Source organism: Pholis gunnellus, assembly GCF_910591455.1.
Source record: "Pholis gunnellus genome assembly, chromosome: 6".
Classification (NCBI taxonomy): domain Eukaryota; kingdom Metazoa; phylum Chordata; class Actinopteri; order Perciformes; family Pholidae; genus Pholis; species Pholis gunnellus.
Window position 1 is genome coordinate 21497516 of NC_136532.1, and position 20029 is coordinate 21517544.

At 41.2% G+C, this 20029-nt stretch overlaps 1 protein-coding gene across 1 annotated transcript in view; it reads left to right on the forward strand.

Annotated features, from left to right (window-relative positions):
- aacs (acetoacetyl-CoA synthetase) overlaps window positions 1–19776 on the forward strand; it is a 31551-nt gene extending 11775 nt beyond the window's left edge. Inside the window, exons 9-18 of the mRNA XM_079160677.1 lie at window positions 706–786; window positions 1598–1722; window positions 9072–9136; window positions 11212–11334; window positions 14794–14907; window positions 15762–15887; window positions 16103–16172; window positions 16899–16957; window positions 17263–17465; window positions 17589–19776. Of these exons, the coding sequence (XP_079016803.1) occupies window positions 706–786; window positions 1598–1722; window positions 9072–9136; window positions 11212–11334; window positions 14794–14907; window positions 15762–15887; window positions 16103–16172; window positions 16899–16957; window positions 17263–17465; window positions 17589–17726 (1104 nt within the window). The 3' untranslated portion in view covers window positions 17727–19776. The remainder of the gene's footprint in view (window positions 1–705; window positions 787–1597; window positions 1723–9071; window positions 9137–11211; window positions 11335–14793; window positions 14908–15761; window positions 15888–16102; window positions 16173–16898; window positions 16958–17262; window positions 17466–17588) is intronic.
- Window positions 19777–20029: the final 253 nt, after the last annotated feature.

Consider the following 20029-nt stretch of genomic DNA (forward strand, 5'->3'; position numbering starts at 1 on the left):
TTTTGCTTTTGCTGGCCCTCAAAGTTTGCTAAAATGTTGTGGGCTGGGCTTATATTACAAATAAGTAAGTCCCCTGAATGCGTTGTGCTATTGCAACCACATTTGGTGGATGTGTAGATACGATGTCTGAGTGATCATAAGAGTGTGTGTGTGTGTGTGTGTGTGTGTGTGTGTGTCGGACATGCAGTGTAAATTTGGTGGACACGCAACATGTTCAACATCAATAAACAAGCAACAGCGCTCTGTTCAGCATCGGGGTATGTAGGGCTCTGTGGACTGGGTCGAGCACGTCATCCGCAGCAGCAAACCTTTAAAGGCCGCGTCTCATTGACTGCAGTTCATTTTTGCTGTTGGATGCTGGATGGTACTAACGATACCACCGAACTCTTCTTCGCTTCCCTGCAGTCAACGAGCGATGAACAGTTCTTGACAACGCTGCAAGCGTGAAATGGGAACTGCAGTAGTTGATGTAATTTGAACATAGAGTATTTTTTTTATTTCAGCCTCTAATAAGCAGGTGTCTTTGGCCCTCTGTATGTCAAATGTACGTGTCAGCTCATATCAGCACTGTTACCTTTGTTACCTTTTGTTAATAAACTATATCCAGACAGGGGTCGCAATCATGAAATGTCAAAGTCATGAACGAAAACCTGATAACAAGTCATTAATCCCTCTCTCTCTCACTTTGTCTGTTGGCTTCTGTAGGGCACGCTCATCCAACACTTGAAAGAGCACATTCTCCACGGCAATATGACCAGCAGTGATGTCATCATTTACTACACAACGGTAGGTCTGCAATCTTTTCACAATACATGTGACGTGCTCATAGTACCATAGATGTTTAGGCACACACACACACACACACACACACACACACACACACACACACACACACACACACACACACACACACACACACACACACACACACACACACACACACACACACACACACACACACACACACACACACACACACACACACACACACACACAGAGAGACAATGATCTCATCTAATGAGCAGCATTCAGTGCTGAAGGTCAGAGCTGTGCATCACTTTTAGTTGTTCCTAGAAGATTCTTGCCCCTTTTGATGATAAACACAGAGGGACATTGTTTTTTGGATCAATCGGTGCTTCTCTACCAGCATTACATTTTCAATGATATAAAATAGAGAGCAGCTGCAAGTCCTCACATTTCAGAAGCGGGATCCAGGTAACATTTGGCATTGTTGCTTGATGAAGGACCTCAACGATTAATTGATTCTCAGAATTGCTTCTTAATTTTTTTTGTCAATCGTCTTTTTCGATTAACTGACTCATCGTTTCACTAACTGGAATTGTATAAGTGCCTCATCCAGTGTATACTGTACATACTGTATTTTGCTAACGTTACAATCAATATGTGAAAGTATTGGGGACGATGCCAAAGCAGTAGCTCAGCATGCAGAAAAAAAAGAGAAACACAATTATGTGAACCACAGATACATAACTCACAGTCTGCATGAGTTTTCAATTTTGCTACCCATTTATCCATGTTGATGAGAAAGGAGTGTTTATGCCAGATAAACTGACCAGTGTGTGTGTGCTGTGCTTAGACCGGCTGGATGATGTGGAACTGGCTGGTGTCTGCTCTGGCAGTGGGAGCCTCTGTGGTTTTATATGACGGTTCACCACTAATGCCCACACCCAATGTACTGTGGAACCTGACAGACCAGCTGGGGTGAGTTAGCCACATGCACACACACACACACACACACACCTACACAAACAGAAAAAGGTGAGGATGACAAAACAGACTGACAATGACCGTTTTTTATTTTAAACCCAAAATTAAAATTGCCCTTTTGAAAACATACTTTTGTCATGAAGGTGACAATTGTCTATGAAACATCTGAAAAACATGAAAACACACAAATCTCTTCAGATTCTAACCAACGCCTACTCTGGCCTCAATTGCACTGCAGTGCAGCCTTACCCATGTTGCATTTTCAACACAAAAACTGACAGAAGACCAAGCAGAGAGAGGTTTTTTTCCTTTTAATATAATATTTTGTGTAATGAAGAGCGGACAGACGGACATAGCGAGTACAGACAAAAACCAGACAATCAGACAATCAAAGGAGAAAGAGGGATTCGGACACACAGCCAGAGTGAGAAAGAGCACGAGCAAAGGGTAAGCTTTTCCTTGGAGGTTTTGTTTTCAACCACAGAATTGATTATGTGTTTGCCTAATTGACAACTTGTGCACACACTCGCACAAGAGTAGACCCGTGAATAAAGATTTCTGCTGTTTTATAATGTGCATCGAGAAGGGAGACCCTCCGCAACCGATCGTACAATAAACATTCATTATTTACTTACTAATTTATTACTCCTTATTTCAATGAGAGAAGAGAAGGGGAAAAGGATGTCTTGGTTGTAAAAATAACAAAACATAAAGGAAAGAGGGGAAATGGTGTATAAAGTGGACAAAGAAGATAATCATTTTGTTTCTTTTAATCCATAGATAAGCAAGGTTATTATTTGGTGTATAGTTAGAAATAAACCCAATGGAAAATAAGAACAAGCTTCTCAAACTTGCCAAAAGCAAAACAAACAAACAAAATGTAGTGAATGTATTGAGATTTTGGACAGAACATAATTTTATGCAGTTTCACCTAACTTTAAAAAGAAATCGGCCTCAAAGTTCAAACATACACAACACTCCAACTTCCTTATTGATTTGCACAGATGAGCGGCCTCTCTGTCATCCTGAAATTGCACTGATGTGTTGTACTCGGCTGAACAGGCTACTTTAAGTCAGCGGGTCAGCCATCGCTTGAGCGTGTCCTTATTGAGATTGATGGTGATGCTGCAAATTTGGATGAGCCAGGTCAAACCACAAGACAGCCGAGACGGCTGAAAGCTAAAGTTTACCGCTGACCCAACGACTGTTCACGCTATAAGATGGTAACACAATTACAGTGATAACAATTGGTTTGATCAGTGTTGAGACAAGATTAGGAGGAGAGTTTGGTCCTGTGATACTAGGAATATATATATATATATATATATATATATATATATATATATATATATATATATATATATATATAAACCCACACCCACCCAGCTGCCTTACTGTTAATTCAAAACATATTTTCCAAAGTAGCACAGAGGATATTGACAGCACATCATCTTGGTAAATATCCTGATACCGTCTCCCACCACCATAAGCAGCAGATAATAAAACCCAGTATTGATCTTTTATTGTCTTTTGGATGTTGCAATGAAAAAGAGGTCAACGAATATATTGCGTGAGCGTATCAGGCAGGGCATTAATTGCTTCAAATTGAATGATTTCCATTGTTTACTGCTGTGTACATCGGAGGAAGTTATAACGGTAAGTGTTAGAGCTCTGCCCCGAGAAAGTCAACTGTTTCCCTTAATTATTTAATGTAGATTAAGCCATTATGCTGCTTTACATTCATCCTTTCAATTAATTCACTCAGTCATTCATTTGTTTAAATTTCAGAGCAAAATGTCGCGTAACATTCACACCTTGTACACACATTCCACTACCAAAAAGTAGCAGGGAGATGACGAGTCTTTGTTCAGACAGAGCACAAGGCGACTCTTAGAAGTGTTACAATTAAATACAAAGATAATTGAAAGACGAGAGTTTCGCCGGCGCAAATTTCATGGCTATTTAAAAAAAACATTGCTGTAACGAAATAAATTTGTGTCCTCTGCAAACAAGTTTGACATTTTACAAATATAATTTGAGGAAATCTCTCACCCCGCTTTAAAACTAAAAACAGATGTGCTTTGAGCAACTTTGCCACTAGAGCAACTCAGTCAACCTGTGGTTAAAGAATGAAAAGAATGCACTGCGGTCAGCAAAAGTGAGAGGCAGTTTTAGGGCAGTGATACCTCAGACACATCTTTAGTGCAGCAGGGATGGCATATCGCCTTCAGCAAGGAAGGGAGTAATGGGGAGAAAAAATTGACACAGATGGGGAGTAGTGGGAATTCTAGAGCCAAAATACCTCGTAAAAGTACTTCTACTGCAGAATCTAGATCCAAAAGCTAACAAGCTTCTTTCACAACTAGCCATTTTGAATTATCAGTGTATTAAGATCTTCATATGATGATTGTCGCCCTGGTAACATAATTATTAGAGTAGGATTGTGCTCATTTCTAATGCTGTATGGTTGGTTGACATCAACAGTATTGTTTGCATTGTGTCGTAGCGTTTTGCTGATGTTATAGTCTTTCAACCTCAATGCTTGTTTGCCCAAAAATAATTTAAATGAGGAGAATAGATAGAGCAAGGTTAGAATAGTGTTGGCAACATTATCCACAAAGAGGAATTCATTGTAGGGCTGTCAGTATGACGGATTAACACATGGAACCTTTTCAACTGTGAGAGGATTTTTGAACCAATTAAGTGCTGATGTTGCCACCTCAGACACATTTTGCAGATCCTAACGCTATGCCAAAGAACCCTCTGGGAGAGGCTGACGTGACAGTTTTTACACCCTCATCTTTTGAATTGAGGTTGGACATTTTAATCGGGGCTAAATCTGTCACAGTCTCGGAGGGTCTTAAACTCACATTGAGGCCGCTTCCGTAGTTGTGACTTTTGTTGGTTAGTTGTGAAATTGTAATAACTACCTCTGCTGCTGCATCACGCTTAACAATTGACATTTACAGTTTTAAATCTCTTCATAGATTGGTTTTGAAAGATTGCACTTTCAATGATGAGAAAGCAGTCGTAATGTAATTTTGCACAACAAACTTTCTGTTTTGCTATAATGGATTATTGCGGATTTGCTGCTTTTGAGAAAAGGGAAAAGGTGAGGAGAGGCTCAAGCATGGGGAAAGTCCCAAAAGACTTGTTTATTGTTAGTCCTGCAGTAGTTTTCTGTGCTTCACAACATATTGAGAATCTGCTTGAAAGAGACTAACCAATGTGAGCCACTGTAGAGGTTCTTTATTTATAATGTTATTTCCAGAAAGTAAAATAAGTCACAAACTGTATTAAGAGGTCATAGATTTTACCAGTAACATGGACGTCATTGTCACTAAATATATTATAGACAGAAGCTGCGATCTTCACAAGTTATCTCACAACTTCCCCTGCCTGTGTCGTGTCGGAAAGAGAGATTTATTGAGGGGGCCGTAGTGACAACTAAAGCAGCAGCATTCCTGGATAAAGCAAGCAAAAGGTTACAACATTTATACCCGTGACAGGTTCCATGTATTCACAGGCCTCTGTTTTCTCTGAGGATCTTCTTGCCTCTTCCATCTTTTGTCCATTATGTGTTGAGCTGAGATGTCGGATAAAGGATCCCGGCTGTACTTTTGTACCAACTATAGGAATGTAGTCCCTTGCCAATGCAACATTCTCAGTTGTCCTCTTCAGAGGAGATGACTACAGATACGGTTCAGCAGATTGCATCTCGCCTGCTCAGTTACAGTTTTAGAAATGTGGGCATGATCCTTTTAAATAACCTCTTGTCTTCTAGCTGCGTCTGAATGTTGTAAACTGGAGACTCGACTCATTTATCGAAGCTTTTTACAAAGATTATTTATTCCCAAACTAAACAACATCCATACTTTTTTTTTTTAAGGTGCTACATGCAGCATATCGATTCACTGTAAAACCAAAACATTTCTGCTTTCATTTTCTGCTCTGCCTTTGTGATTGGCTGCCACCGGGTTTGATCGTAGCACAAAAGGAGAATGCTTTATGGAACGAAACAGAAAGAGGGAAGTGCTGATGGACAAGTCATTTTTAACATGAGATCAAATTGCATTCCTGGAGGGGGGCTCAGTATCAGCATCCTGCTCGTGAGAGGAAGGGGTCATAAGAAATTCATTTAATTAAAAAACACAAAAAATATGGTTGACAGGATATGGAGGCTGTCCTCTTGTATACATGGCAATGAATTTGGTCTTTATTGATTTTTCAAAAATGATGTAGTGCATCACACTTTTAATATTGAGTTTATTAGCATTCATGCTCGCAGTTGAAGCAGAATTTACATAATTTATATTTGCAAATCGGTAAACAATTACACCATCAAACAGTGGTTTCAAATTGCTCCTCGTGGCGCCTGACACCTGAGAGGAGAGCGAAGGTCCACTTTTTACATCACAATTCTTTCCAGGGTGGAGGATAAGTGCGAGAGTAGTTTAGAAAACAGGCACACACGCATAGAGACACGTTAACGCCGTAGCTGCTCGGAGGCGCTGCGGTGTCTGATTGGCTTCAAGTGTCTCTTATTGGCTCAGTAGCTTCCAGCAACATGTCTCCTCTGAAACAGACACGCGTGCATTAACACAGGCCGACATTCACAAGCAGAGACTCTCAGCTACTCCTCCGCCCTCCATCCTAAACACCCAATTAGCAGCCACACCTGGCCACCTGCCTCCAATCAGAATACACTGACCCCTTTCCATGGTAGCCAGCAACGAAACGACTCCAGATGCGAATCGGCAGAGCTGATGGATAGAACGGAGACGGACTGTGTGTGCGGGCAGATGATAAATGGTTTTGTGTTTGAGTTCATGTGTGTCATCTGCCTCATCCGATGGCTGTAATGTGAAAGTAGAGAACAGAAATAGAACATATTTATCCAGCCTTACGAAATAAACGCATACCGTGTGTATATATATATATACCTTCTTAATACATAAATAACAATCTATATTGTACACAGTACAATCTGATTTCCTTACTTGGGAAGATGATTTATCTAATATGGTACGAAGGCAAGTAACCATGCAATGGAAGCCATTACAAATTACTGACATTGTGTACTTTTGCAATAAAATATAAAATGATGTCAGATTGTATATAGACAGAATATAAGATAAGTAGAGCAGCACTGCAGAATGTTGTAATATTCAAACAGTTTGAACCCTCGTAGATAAAAGGGAAGGTGAACCGATGATATAACTGTGAAAAGATGTTGCCATAAGGTCATTACCGCAGTGTCCATCCCTTTAATATCTCATGGTGTATTAGGCCATTGTCGATCAATGAGTGGGCTAAAAAACAGACATTCGAGTCTGGTTAATCCACAGTGTCCATTAACGGTCTTTCAATACATCGAGATTTTCAACATGTGAAATTCAAGCAGGCAGAATGGGAACGTGTGAGGCATGCAGAGGCAGCATGGACGAGGTGTGTGTGTGTGTGTGCACATCCATTAGGCCAGTGCACGTATCATTCAAATCATTCCTTTTTGAGATATTACTTCTTTGGACCTTTCACCTTATCTAACCCCCCCACTCCTTCACCCTATCCACAGCTCATATTAGCAGTCATGGATTTGAACATGCGAGAACAAATGACATCTTTCGGTGCAAAGCAATTCTGGATTTTTGACCAGTCAAGCAAAAGACCGTTGTTTTGTCTCCCATAGACCAATTCTTTTTTTTCTTCTTTTTGATATATATATATATTTTTTTTTTTTTGATTGACAGACATGGTTACCGTAGTGATGGGAGTCAGTTTGATTGATTTGATGTCAACAAAAATAACTTGAAAAGACAGGAAGACACAGACGGAGACAGAAACACAGCCATTGACGGAGGCAGACTTTAAAAGGCCCTTTGTTTTAGAATTAAAACTGCAGGGGACCACAGAAGTGACGTTTTGTCACTTCTTGCTATCCACATGTTGTCCAACTGTTGTCAGCTGTCAGGATGACTTCCATTCACACAGAAGAAAGCAACTTTTCAACAACATTGCATTTGAGGGTTGTTGTGTGCAAACATCCTGTCAATACAGTCTCCTCTGAACTAATCCCTTGTAGAACATTTACAAAGAAGACATTTTGTCCTCTTATGCTAGACTGACCATTATTGTGTTTGACTGTTTGTTCTGTTGAAAGTCAATTCACAATCAGTTGTTGTTGTTCTTTTTTCTTGTCTATCCATGAAGGCTTGACTGAGCACACAAGCTCTGTTTCAGCATCACCTTGCTTTTCATCTGCACAGTGACACTCTCTCTTCTCCTGGGAGCTTCTCAGTACAACCAAGCGACTGAGCAGCTCCACTGGAGCAGATGGGATTAAGGGCAAACTGTTCAACTGTTGGCCTTTTAAAATATATATATATTTTTCACATTCAGGTCACAGACATTGAAATTATGCCTCGCCATGCATAGATTCAGGGCAACAAATGGAGCATAGTTGCATTGATGTCATGCTTGCTTCAGTCCATTCATTCATGCTTCCCCACCAGTGCCTCATTCAGCAGCTGAAAAGTAACCATCCAATCATATTCATGCAGTTGTATAAACCCTTTATAACACTCTCCCTTCTCACTATTACTCTGCCAATACAGGCAAGTTGCTGTCTCAGCTCGCTCCACCACCCAACTTCCTTCCAAATTGGGAGTGACCTTTTTGTATTGTCACCTTAACTGAATTCTGAAATCACCGGGGTCAAATTCTTCACTTTTACTGCCACTTAAGAATCAAAGCTATATATAAAAAATAGAGTATAGGCTCTAATGTGACATCACATCCTATGTCACAGTGCAGAAGTCAGTTTACTCGTGCAAAGCAGTGTGTAAGTGCCAGATGACATATTGTCTCACCTGTATATGGTCAGTGCTGTGCAACCGTGGCAAAGCTGTGACACTCAAACACTACCACTGTATTTGCCTGCAAGAGCTGTGACAAAGGATCGTGAAGTCACATAGTTCGTCAGCCTGTCTGTCCGTCCGCTTATCTGTCCAACACTTTGGTCTTGAGCAAGATATCTTAAAAAATGAGCAGCCAGATTGCCATGAAATTTGGCAATAATATTCTGACCACCCTAGATGATGATTCATAATGTTTGCTAATTTGGTTCTGTTGTTAAAAGTTTCTGCTGTCACAATGCAGAATACATTCCTTGCATGTAGGAGGGCTTTTGGAATGGCTGTCATCGTTGGCAGCGCTGACGCAAATTATCCGTTTCCCCAAAATAATAAAAAGAATGCTTCGCTGATCCTTCACATTGGTATGATTTGAAAAAATAATTTCCGTCTTTTCTCTTCTGGCTTTGTCCATCTTTTTCTCTTCTCCAGCATCACTATCTTAGGTACCGGCGCCAAGTGGCTGTCTGTGCTGCAGGAGAGGAACCTGAAACCCGGTGAGTTGTGGTCCCAGACACAAACGTGTACACACACCTACATGAGCATGCACACAGACATCCAGAGACACACATGGACGCACACAGATAACAAGCAGAAATCCTGAGAGAAATGCATTCACACACACACACACACACACACACACACACACACACACACACACACACACACACACACACACACACACACACACACACACACACACACACACACACACACACACACACACACACACACACACACACACACACACACACACACACACCTACTATCTGAGAATGGAGCGTGGAACAATAAGAGCAGATGGACACAATAGTCATTATACCAGTGCTGTTTGACTCAAAATGTCCTTTATGCCATTTGCTGCATAAATCAACAGTTTGCCCCGTGTTCTGGTGTTTGACACTGAATGGAATGGATAAAAGTGCTGTTGTGATAATTCATACGAGTCATGGATAGGACCAACTAATTGCTTTTAGTGTCACTGCTCTCCATAGAGAGAACCAGGTCTCCACACATCATCAGAGTTGTGCCCGTGCTTATTAGCCTCCCTGCTAACCTTCATACAGGCGGTTCTCTCTTCACTATTTCTGTGACAAATAATGTCCCTTTAGGAGTGCATGCTAAAATGATTGCTGCTTTGCTATCCTCTTTTGCAAAGGTAGACACGGTATTGTAATAGAACAAAGCTTTTTTTTTTTTTTAAATGGTTGTTAGGCTCCAGTCCTCAATTTGGTGTAAATTGTGATGATATTTCAGCTTTTATACCTGGTTCACACTATTTTTGTCTGTAACAGACAAAGAAATACCACTTATATTGAATTACATAAGCTGGCTTTTGATTTACATAATTATACATCAAACCTTTTGCTCTTCTGTTCCTCATCTTCTTTGTGTGCTCTTCTTCATCCCTTCATCTAAATGCTCAAATTATCCTCCTGTTCTCCTCATCTTCATTTAAATTACCACTTATAACTAATTCAAAAGGCTTAGCTGTTAACTACTTGTCCTTACATTTCCTTACGTTCTACATTCTCTGTCTTTCCCATTTCTCCTCTCCTAAATTAAATTAGCACTTACAACCGATGTTTATTGCATAAACAGTTGCTGTGTGTCTCAGTTCCCAGTACGCTGTTATAATCACCACAAATCTTTATTCATGGCGCCTGCTTTGTGGGTCTGTGTGTCTGCAACTTGTAAATTAACGACACGCATTCCCAATTTTGTGGCTAAACAGGAAGGCACGAAAAACAAAATGTGTGTCTCTCGCTCTCTCTCTCTCGCTCTCTCTGTCTGTGTGCTCTATCCCCTTCAGTCAGCCAGCCACTTGATCCATTTGGCACTGTGTGTGTGTGTGTGTGTGTGTGTGTGTGTGTGTGTGTGTGTGTGTGTGTGTGTGTGTGTGTGTGTGTTTAGATGCTTATTAGAGAAAGAAGGCATGGCAGAGGGGTGTGTGTGTGTGTGCGTGCATGCATGCGCGTGCAAGCATGCCTCCAGTGGGCTGGGAAGGGTAGGGGGAGCTTCTTCACTAGCTGCCCCAGCGGAGGGGCCCTTTTCCCTGGGCTGACATTTGGACCGGACACCTGGAGGCACGGTGGGGGGTAGCAAGAGTTCCCACTGCGTGTGTGCGTTTGTGTGTGTGTGTCTCTGTGTGTTTTTATGGGGTGAGGGTCGGTTGCTGGAAGCTTATTAGTTTGCAGGGTGCTATTGGCTTGTGGATTGGGCATATGTGTGTGACAGAGCGCATGCACGCATGGACCTTGGGGACGGAGGCTAAAGGGTGTGTGTGTGTGTGTGTGTGGGGGTGTGTGGGTGTGTGTGCTGTGTCACAGCAGGGTGGCAAACTGCTTTAACACAACATGAGGAGTGCATGGAGCCACAGCTGTGCACAGGTCGAAATTGTGTGTGTGGATTATTAATTTAAATTAAAAACTGAATTAAAAAAACTGACAATGCCAACTGTACTTGACAATTTTCAATATTTGATTAACATTTTGGTATGAACTCAAAATGTTTTCAGATAAGCAGTCAATTATACCATTTTTGATTAATCATTTCTCCCTTTCTGCCTCAGCGGAAACGCACAACCTCCAGTCTCTCCACACCATCCTGTCGACTGGATCTCCTCTCAAACCTCAGAGCTACGACTACGTCTACCGCTGCATCAAGAGCAACGTGCTGCTGGGCTCCATCTCAGGTGACTGATAAAGACTCTGCAGGGACACATTTTATCATTATGTATGAAGATATATGGGTACAAATAGCAGCAGCTTTTCCAGATGCTGTTAGTGTGTACTACATTAACAATGGCAGCTACACACAAAAATACAAAATAAAGCAGCAAAGCATCTGCGACACAAAAGGACTGACGGATACAAAGGAAATTCGAACAAAATAAATTGCATAGAGCTGTACATTTTCCTCACCACCCACAATGCCACCACACACACACAAACACAGGCCCTCTCAGCCCATTGTTATGTTGACAGGACAGTAGAATGCTATCTGTCTCTCTATGCGAGTCCTGAAACATTTAACATTTAGCACAGCCTGGGTGACGGACGTATTATGGACACACACACACACACACACACACACACACACACACACACACACACACACACACACACACACACACACACATACATTGAGAAGCAGCTTGGAGTGTCACAGATGCACGGACTAACGGCAGCGATGCACCACTGAGAATGACAACCGTGGTGGGGAAAGCATACAGCCACTGATGCATACATACACAAACACACACTTAACACACAATGGCATGCAGCCAGAAGGATGGTACTCAATAGCGTCCACTGAAATGTCACCCACAAGAAACAAAAGAAGAGGACAGTACGAGCTGAGTGACTTAGTCATTTACAGCTATGTATTTGTCTTCATGTTGTGCATTTTGTTTTAAAATGTCTCTGCACAGAATTTGTAGTTGCACGTCATTTTTTACACAGACAACCTTTGTAGAAATCAATTGGTTATGTCAATAGTAATGACCAATGTGTCTTATCGCTTCTTCATTCTCTACATATTACACGCTCAATATTTCCCTCTTTAATGAACTAAAACAGCGATTTCAGACAATCATCCTCACTTTGCATCATCACCGAGAGGTACAGTCGGTTAAAAGGTAGCCACGCCCTAAAGCACATCCTTAATCGTCTATTTTCTCTAAATGGGACCATCATTTACGAAATTAACATCATGCTGTATTAAAGAGGACTTGAAACTAGCAATTGAGAGCATAAACTCATGTTTACAATGTTTGCTGAGGTAATGACTCAAGAGAGAAGTAGAATCATTTTCTCGTAGACTTCTATAAAATCAGATTTATTTTTGCAACATGAGGAGTTGCCCCCGCTATGCCATTAGCATTAATACAGGTTTAAGGCACTTTAAGGTTGCCTCCTGCTTGTAAACATTGATCACAGTTTGCAGACTGACATCCTGGTTTAGAGTTAAATCTACTTACCATCCACAGTTTGGGTACTGTTACTTTAAATTTAACTTCCAAATGAAGTGGTGTAGGTTTTCTGTTTCTCATTTCACGTCATGCCGCATCAGACTTTGTTGTAGCAATGTCTTGTGCACCCGGATCTCAGCAGTTACTTTACATTACGATAGAAAGTAAACTATAAAATTGAGACCCAGCAGCCAGGCTCCAACTCTGTTGGTTGCCAACCGACCTAACCTTGACCTCAACACTCACTGTGTGTGTGTGTGTGTGTGCGTTCTTAGGATTTATCACAGCATATGGGACTGACTGGTGGTCACGGTGGCATATGTTATAGGCCCCTTCGCCGATTTCACCCTGCGTGTGTGTGTGTGTGTGTGTGTGTGTGTGTGTGTGACCGCAAACGAGTGTGAGTTGATGTGTTCGTTTTTATACAGTGTATTAATTATTTTTTTCCCTTTTTACATGTGGGATTTCAGGGTGTGTGTGTGTGTGTGTGTGTGTGTGTGTGTTCTCTCCTGTCAGCAGGGATGTCAGACCCCCGTTGCGCCTCGTTGGGGGACTTTAACACTTTCACTGCTGGATTTCCGCCATCCTAATATACCTCCATCTGACAGCCCATATGTCACTCCTCTACTCCTTTTTGTTTCTCTTCTTCTCCTCTCTTCCCTTCTCTCCTCTTCTCAGTAAGAGGAGGAACAGTTGAATACCCCTCATCTTTTGTTTTTAATTCATGCCGTGTGGTTGAGTTTACCGTGTTTGCGTGTGCATGCGTGTCTGCACAAATATTGAATTTGTGTTTGTGAAGTCTTCCTGTGACTTTCGTTATGTGGATTCTTTTGAGACTTCCTTTTTTCAATTTATGAATCCATGCGTTGGTTAACTGGTTGTTTTTTCTGTCTCAGGCAGTGTGTGACCCAAAACTGTGCCAGAGGATGTTCAAAGTACTCTTACCTGCAAAAAATGAAAGCAGACGTGAACACACACATGCACACAAAGTGGGGAGTTCAAAAAATCTTTTTCTTCACTGTTCAGAGTAGTCGGTTCTGTTAGAAACATGAGATCAGTGTGACAAGTTACCCTCTCGTGTATGCACACACAACACACACACACACTCCCACTAAATAGCTGATGATGGAAGGCTTCCTAAGAAAGCTGTAATGGCTTTTGATTTAAAATATGCTTGTGTATGTGTGTGGGAACCCACCCATTAAAATGAGTGTAATAATAAAATAATTGCATGTCTTCCCACTTTAAGTTCCACTTCCTCCTGGGAGCCAATTAAAGCCCAATAAAGAACCTGGCAGAGAGAGAGAGAGAGAGACAAATGAAGGGAACAAGTGTAAAGAACAGAAAGAAAAACAAGAGAGCGGGAAGGAGTGGAAGAAGGGCAGAGAGCAGTTGGGAGGAAGCAAACAAGATGGATGTATGTAGTCTATGATACAGAGAGGGAACGAAACAGGGAGGTAGAGTTGAAACAATTGGAAGAGAGATGAATAGAACGTGTCAGAAATAGTAGATGATTGGAAGGTAAAAAGAGACAAATGGATGGTGCGCCAGAGGAAGAGAGAAAAGTGTGTGTGTGTGTGTGTATTTGTGTTCATGTTCTGCAACAGTGTGGAACTCCTATATAGGTCAAAGGAGGTGGAGCAGGGCACTAACACTGCCAGCTTGTGTTGTCGTGATGCAAGATTGATACCAATACTAAGTTTAGTAATGTCTCAGGCGGGTGGTCACTGTGATGCTTTACGTCGGTACACAGGCTGATAAACCAACTATAACATTTGTTACGGATTTCTTTAGAAGTAGATTGTTATAACGTTCGCTTTATTCAACTTTAATTTACATTTTTTGCCACTAAGGTACAGAATAACCCCACAGCCAACATATAATTACCGTATTACTGCGAAAATTACTCATTATTTAGTTATTAGATTCATAATTGATGTCATTTATTGAACTAATCTGCCAAACATTTGCTGGTTACAGCCTTTAAAATGTGATAAAAAAAAAAGTTTCATCCATTGATTGAAGGGTCGGTGGTTGTAAATCCAAAACAATCAGCTAAAAGAGACCAAAAAGCTTTGTAAAGGTGTAGAGTTCTCTGTGAGTGACATGTTTCATTTCAGACTATCCACCATCTAAATCTCTTCCTCTGTGTCTGTGTTTCTCTCTCATCTCTCGGCTCAGGCGGCACTGACATCGTGTCCTGTTTCATGGGTCAGAACCCAACAGTTCCAGTGTATCGGGGTGAGATCCAAACAAGAAATCTCGGCATTGCTGTGGAAGCCTGGGGCCTTGATGGTAAGAGACTAGTGTGTGTGTGTGTGTGTGTTGCTTATAAATGGAATACTGTTGCTTTTTCTTTCCATTCAGCCAAAAGTCTTATCAAGAGCTTTATTGAGCGTTCTACAGTATATTGACAACACATTGCAGGGTTCATGTAGAGGTTGTAAGGGAGTTGCTAGTTTGAGGAGGGACTGGAAAATGAATTAATCGCAAGCCAGTTTACAAACTGCTGAGATGCCCTCGAGCAAACTTCCCATCTGCTTCTTGATCTGCTCGGTAGCCGACAGAACCAGACTGTAGCAATGCTTGGTTGCGCCCATATGTCGATGTACCTGTATGCATTAATTCAAAGCTAGCCATTGCTTAAGAGAGTAATTAGTGAACATTCCCTGGGTAAATACAGGTAACAACCTAAGGGAAATAAAAAAAAATTTACTTTAACAATCCAAACCAAAATGAGAGATTTTTTTTATCTTGCTGGGAGTTTTCAAAGCCCGCTTTGTTTTTCTTATTGATTTTAGTCCCTTGTTCCCCAGCTCCCGATCCCAGCTGCAGGCTGTACTGGCGCATCTCCACCACCTCAAAGGAGAGTGGATTGAGGGATAATTTAAAGGCAGTTTTCTAGGAAGAGTTTGGGATTATTTTAGTCGCTCTCTAAGTCTATAACACCTTCCTGAGGGAGGAGGTGAGGTCTGTGTGAAACCACACAATAAAGTGTATCAGCTTCTCTGAGTGTGGGATACATTACCAGGTGATTTTCTTTTTTTTATCTGAGAATGTGTGTGTCAAAGAGGTTGTGTGTGTGTGTGTGTGCTTTCGAAGCCTCTAACTTTATCTTTTGTTCTTGTTTAATGTGTGTGTGGGGACAGGTAAGCCCGTATGGGGAGAGAGCGGGGAGCTTGTCTGCTTGAAACCAATCCCCTGCCAGCCAACACGCTTCTGGAACGACGAGAACGGGAGCAAATACCACAAAGCGTACTTCTCTACATATCCTGGTAAGCACAGAAACATCTTATGGAAATACAAACTTACATAATGTATACATATATACAAAGAACCTAGAACACATGTTATGTTTTTATACTGAATACAATGCTTGACTTTTTTTTTCAGCTGTTTTAGTTTTTTTCTTGCATGTTTTTTATTGTGGTCTAATGGTTTGACATTTGATTTTAACATGTTTTTCTATTATCACGTTCTTTCTCTCTAGGGGTGTGGGCTCACGGAGATTACTGCAAAATCAACCCAAAGACAGGAGGCATTGTGATGCTGGGGAGAAGGTCAGCGATTAACTGTTCTTCTCAGAGGAGAGCTAAATGCCCTAATGGTGCCGTGAGATTTTGCACAGCACTACATTATATTGTTCAGAAAGCTTGTTGGCCTGTATTGGCTCTTAAAGGTGCAATGTGTAGCGTTTAGGGGGATCTAATATAATATTAAAAGTGTTTTCGTTGTGTTTTTGTTACCTGAGAATTTATTTATATCGACATAGGGAGCGGGTCCTCTTCACAGAGCCGGCCGCCATGTTTCTACAGTAGCCTGGAACGGACAAACAAAACTCTGGACCTAGATAGAACCATTCGCGTTATTGTGTTTTTGCGTCGGCCACCATAGTTCTCCTACACACTTGGCACACAGGAGACGTTTCAGTTGGTTGCAATCCGAAACCTTACTGCTGGATGCCACCAAATCCTACACACTTGACCTTTAAGCTCCTTTATGGCAAATTGTAAATTGCTTTATGTCAAAAAACACCAAAAGAGGATTCAATTATTTCCGGGTAAATGGAGATAAACTAAAAATACATGGAACTATTGAAAGGAAACCAAACATATACTGTAGTTTTCATATTGCATATGCATAAAGAAAGAAAGAATCTCGAGCTTACAGAAACTGAAATTGTCTCCGTATGCTGGTAGATCTTTTATTTTCTCCATGTGTGGCAACACAGCTTCTCAATGACAGAAGCTAGAGTTTTGGATCCTGATCTTGTGTTTGTTCTGCAGTGACGGCACATTAAACCCCAACGGAGTCCGATTTGGCAGCTCAGAGATCTACAACATTGGTGAGTCTTGAACGCTACAGCTGGAGGTGCAGGGTGTGGGTGTAAGAAAGGAAATGGAAAGGAATAGCATTTTAGATTGCGACATGCTCCTCTTTATGTTGGTTGAAAAAATATTCCAACTATGTTCACTGTGCTTAGTTTGGAAGTTGTAAGTGGTGAAACATTTTTCTCTGTCCATCTTTTCCTCCTCTTTGCTCCCTCACTCCCTTCACCTCTTCTCTCCTTGCCTCTCATTTTCTCTCCTCATTTCTCTTTCGTCTCCTCGTCCTCTACTCTGCCCTTTCCGTTCCTCTCCTCTTTTGCAGTGGAGGCGTTCGAGGAAGTGACAGACAGTCTTTGCGTTCCTCAGTACAATGCCGATGGAGAAGAGCGAGTTATTCTGTTCTTAAAGATGGCACCTGGTAGGCCCTTCTGTCCGGAGTTGGTGACGAAGATAAAAGGATCCATTAGAAAAGCTCTGTCTGCCAAACACATCCCATCTCTGCTGCTGGAGACCAGAGACATTCCAGTAAGAGAAAAATGAATATTAATCAGATATGAATACACCTGTCAGATTATCCTGCCACAATGGTTACAACTGTAAAAGTCAGCTCTGGCTTGAGTGACAGCCCTTTTCTTCCTCCCTCTGCAGTACACCATCAGCGGTAAGAAGGTGGAGGTGGCTGTGAAACAGGTGATTGCTGGACGGGAAGTGGCGCAAAAAGGAGCTTTCTCCAACCCTGATTCGCTGGAGCTCTACAAGAACATTCCTGAACTGCAAAACTATTAGAGAGGAGGCTTCACTGAGCTGGTGAGGACCTGCAGAAGAGAACCAGCTCACAAGAATTCAGCTTAGTTTTTAATGAACTTAATTCAGATTTACAGGAACAGGGAGATACGCACTGGGATAGTTTACAGAGGCACTTTCAGCTTTGTACGTGGCATAAAAACGTCAAAATATAACAAGAAATGGTACAAATAGTATGTAAAAATGAGCGCTGTACTGCTCCATTGGCTAGCTTTCAATCAAGTGATTAAGCAGCTGCTCTTAGTCTACCAAGTTGTTCAAGTACATGTGGGGTGCTGTATTTAGCTTTGGATATAATGTGATGTGGACAGCACCACTTGTTTATAAGCTCATGCTCTGAAGCCACCAATAATAGGGAAGTGTAATTTATCGTCGCTTTGCTTTGGCTTGACATTGTGATTGCTATCAGCCAGTGAAGAACCATATCTCTCCGTGACCCCGGCTTTAACCCCAGTGATGGTTCTGAGTGGGTCCCAGACTTAAAACCCATTGAAGTGTGCAGATAAACACACACACACACACACACACACACACACACACACACACCTGGGATTAACACCTCAGCTTCAGCTCACCATATCATTGCTATATGGTGCATATTGCTTTATCAAATGTATGTGTATATATGAATATATATATATATATTTTGGACTGAAATTAAGATAACATTATAATTATGCTTTTGAAGATAGTGACCCAAACCTGTTGACCAAAGTGAGTCTCAGATTTAGAGGGCTGTAACACGTCAGGAGATGTAGTTTGAATCAATAAACTAGAGGTTTCCAGATAAAACTTACTGAACTTTTCCCAACCTTTAACAAGTTATTGATCTCTGGGGTATTACATGTGCAAATCCTATCAATGATTTGACTTTGTAACAATTGACTGTCTCATTCCGCCCAAAACATGAAGGCATGTATTGATGAAGCCGAGGTCAAGTGCGATCTGAAAGGTTTATTTCACCACAAAAGCCTATATTTATTCGTACCGTATCGATGTTCCATGTTTGTCATAACTAAGAAAAATGTGTTTTCCTAATAACTACAGTGCAGCCTGTTTTTGCTTTGTACGTGGGGAATCTGAATTGTTTATACGAAAAGCCCTCATGCTGTGTGGCGAAGCCTAAAGGTGAATTCATGCTATACTAAAGGTCTACTGCAGTGGTTTTGGTTACTAGTAGCATGACTGAGCGTACAATAACAAAAATCACTTGGGTTTCATTTCCTGTTGGGAGCTTTTGATCTTTGGAGGAAGATTAAGCTGGAGGAAGCATTTTGTACGGATACAGAGGTATTTTCTTATTATATTATACTTTTAATTCAGTCTTGTTGCCGGATTATTTGAAACACATTTAAAGGTACGAATTTAAATAAATCAACTGGAAGAGTCTGCAGTTTATCTTTAATGCCATATTCACTGATTTAATTAACGTCCTCTTTAAAAGGCACCCTGTGGTCTTTTTGGCCACTTGCAGCTCTGTGATGCAGCGTTTTGATGATTGGGTCCCCGTTAGGTTTTGTATCTTTTATGAGTATGCAGGTGACGGGATACATATTCCTTCCAATGGTGTCCCACTGTGCCACTGATTGACAGGTGGCAGTAATGTAAATCAGCTTTTCTAATGCTGACATTTTTTTTTTTATAGGCCTCAAGGATGCATAAAAAATAGCTTTTGGCTGAGAAGACTAATATAAAGAGAACTTAGACATTTTCACAGAGTACCTTTTTAAAGTCCCAAAGATGCATAGGCTCTTTCTTAGAGAGACGGGGATCATACTGTTCACTTAGCACTTTAGTACTGTCTACTGTATGTGGTCATAATGACATCTGGGTAAAATGGCAGATCTACTGTTTCGTTCTGAAGTATGCATGCAGGTTAGGCAGTTCTTCTTGTGAGAGTTTGCAAACATAATGCTCGGTGTGTCACATGTAAATAACTTAATTGTCTTTGGTTGTTTCATGTCTGCCTTTAGGAAATCTACAATGTAATTTGTACTTATTTTGGTGTTGCAATAAAGTGTATTGAATCAGATGTGACGGTGTCTTTCTACAGTCGATTATTTGCTCTTTTTCACAAACATCAGGACAATGGTCATTGTTTAGGTTTAGTTCATGTTGGAAGTTGACCGTCATGAATAGACGTGAACTCATCTTGTTTGCACACCATGGCTATGTTCAGTCAGTTGTTTTAGGGGAATATTTGCATAAGACCCCACTGAAGTTGTGTATCAAGGGAGATTTTGTTGCGTGCATGGGTGCGTTTCCTGGTTGCCTACTGTCAGCCA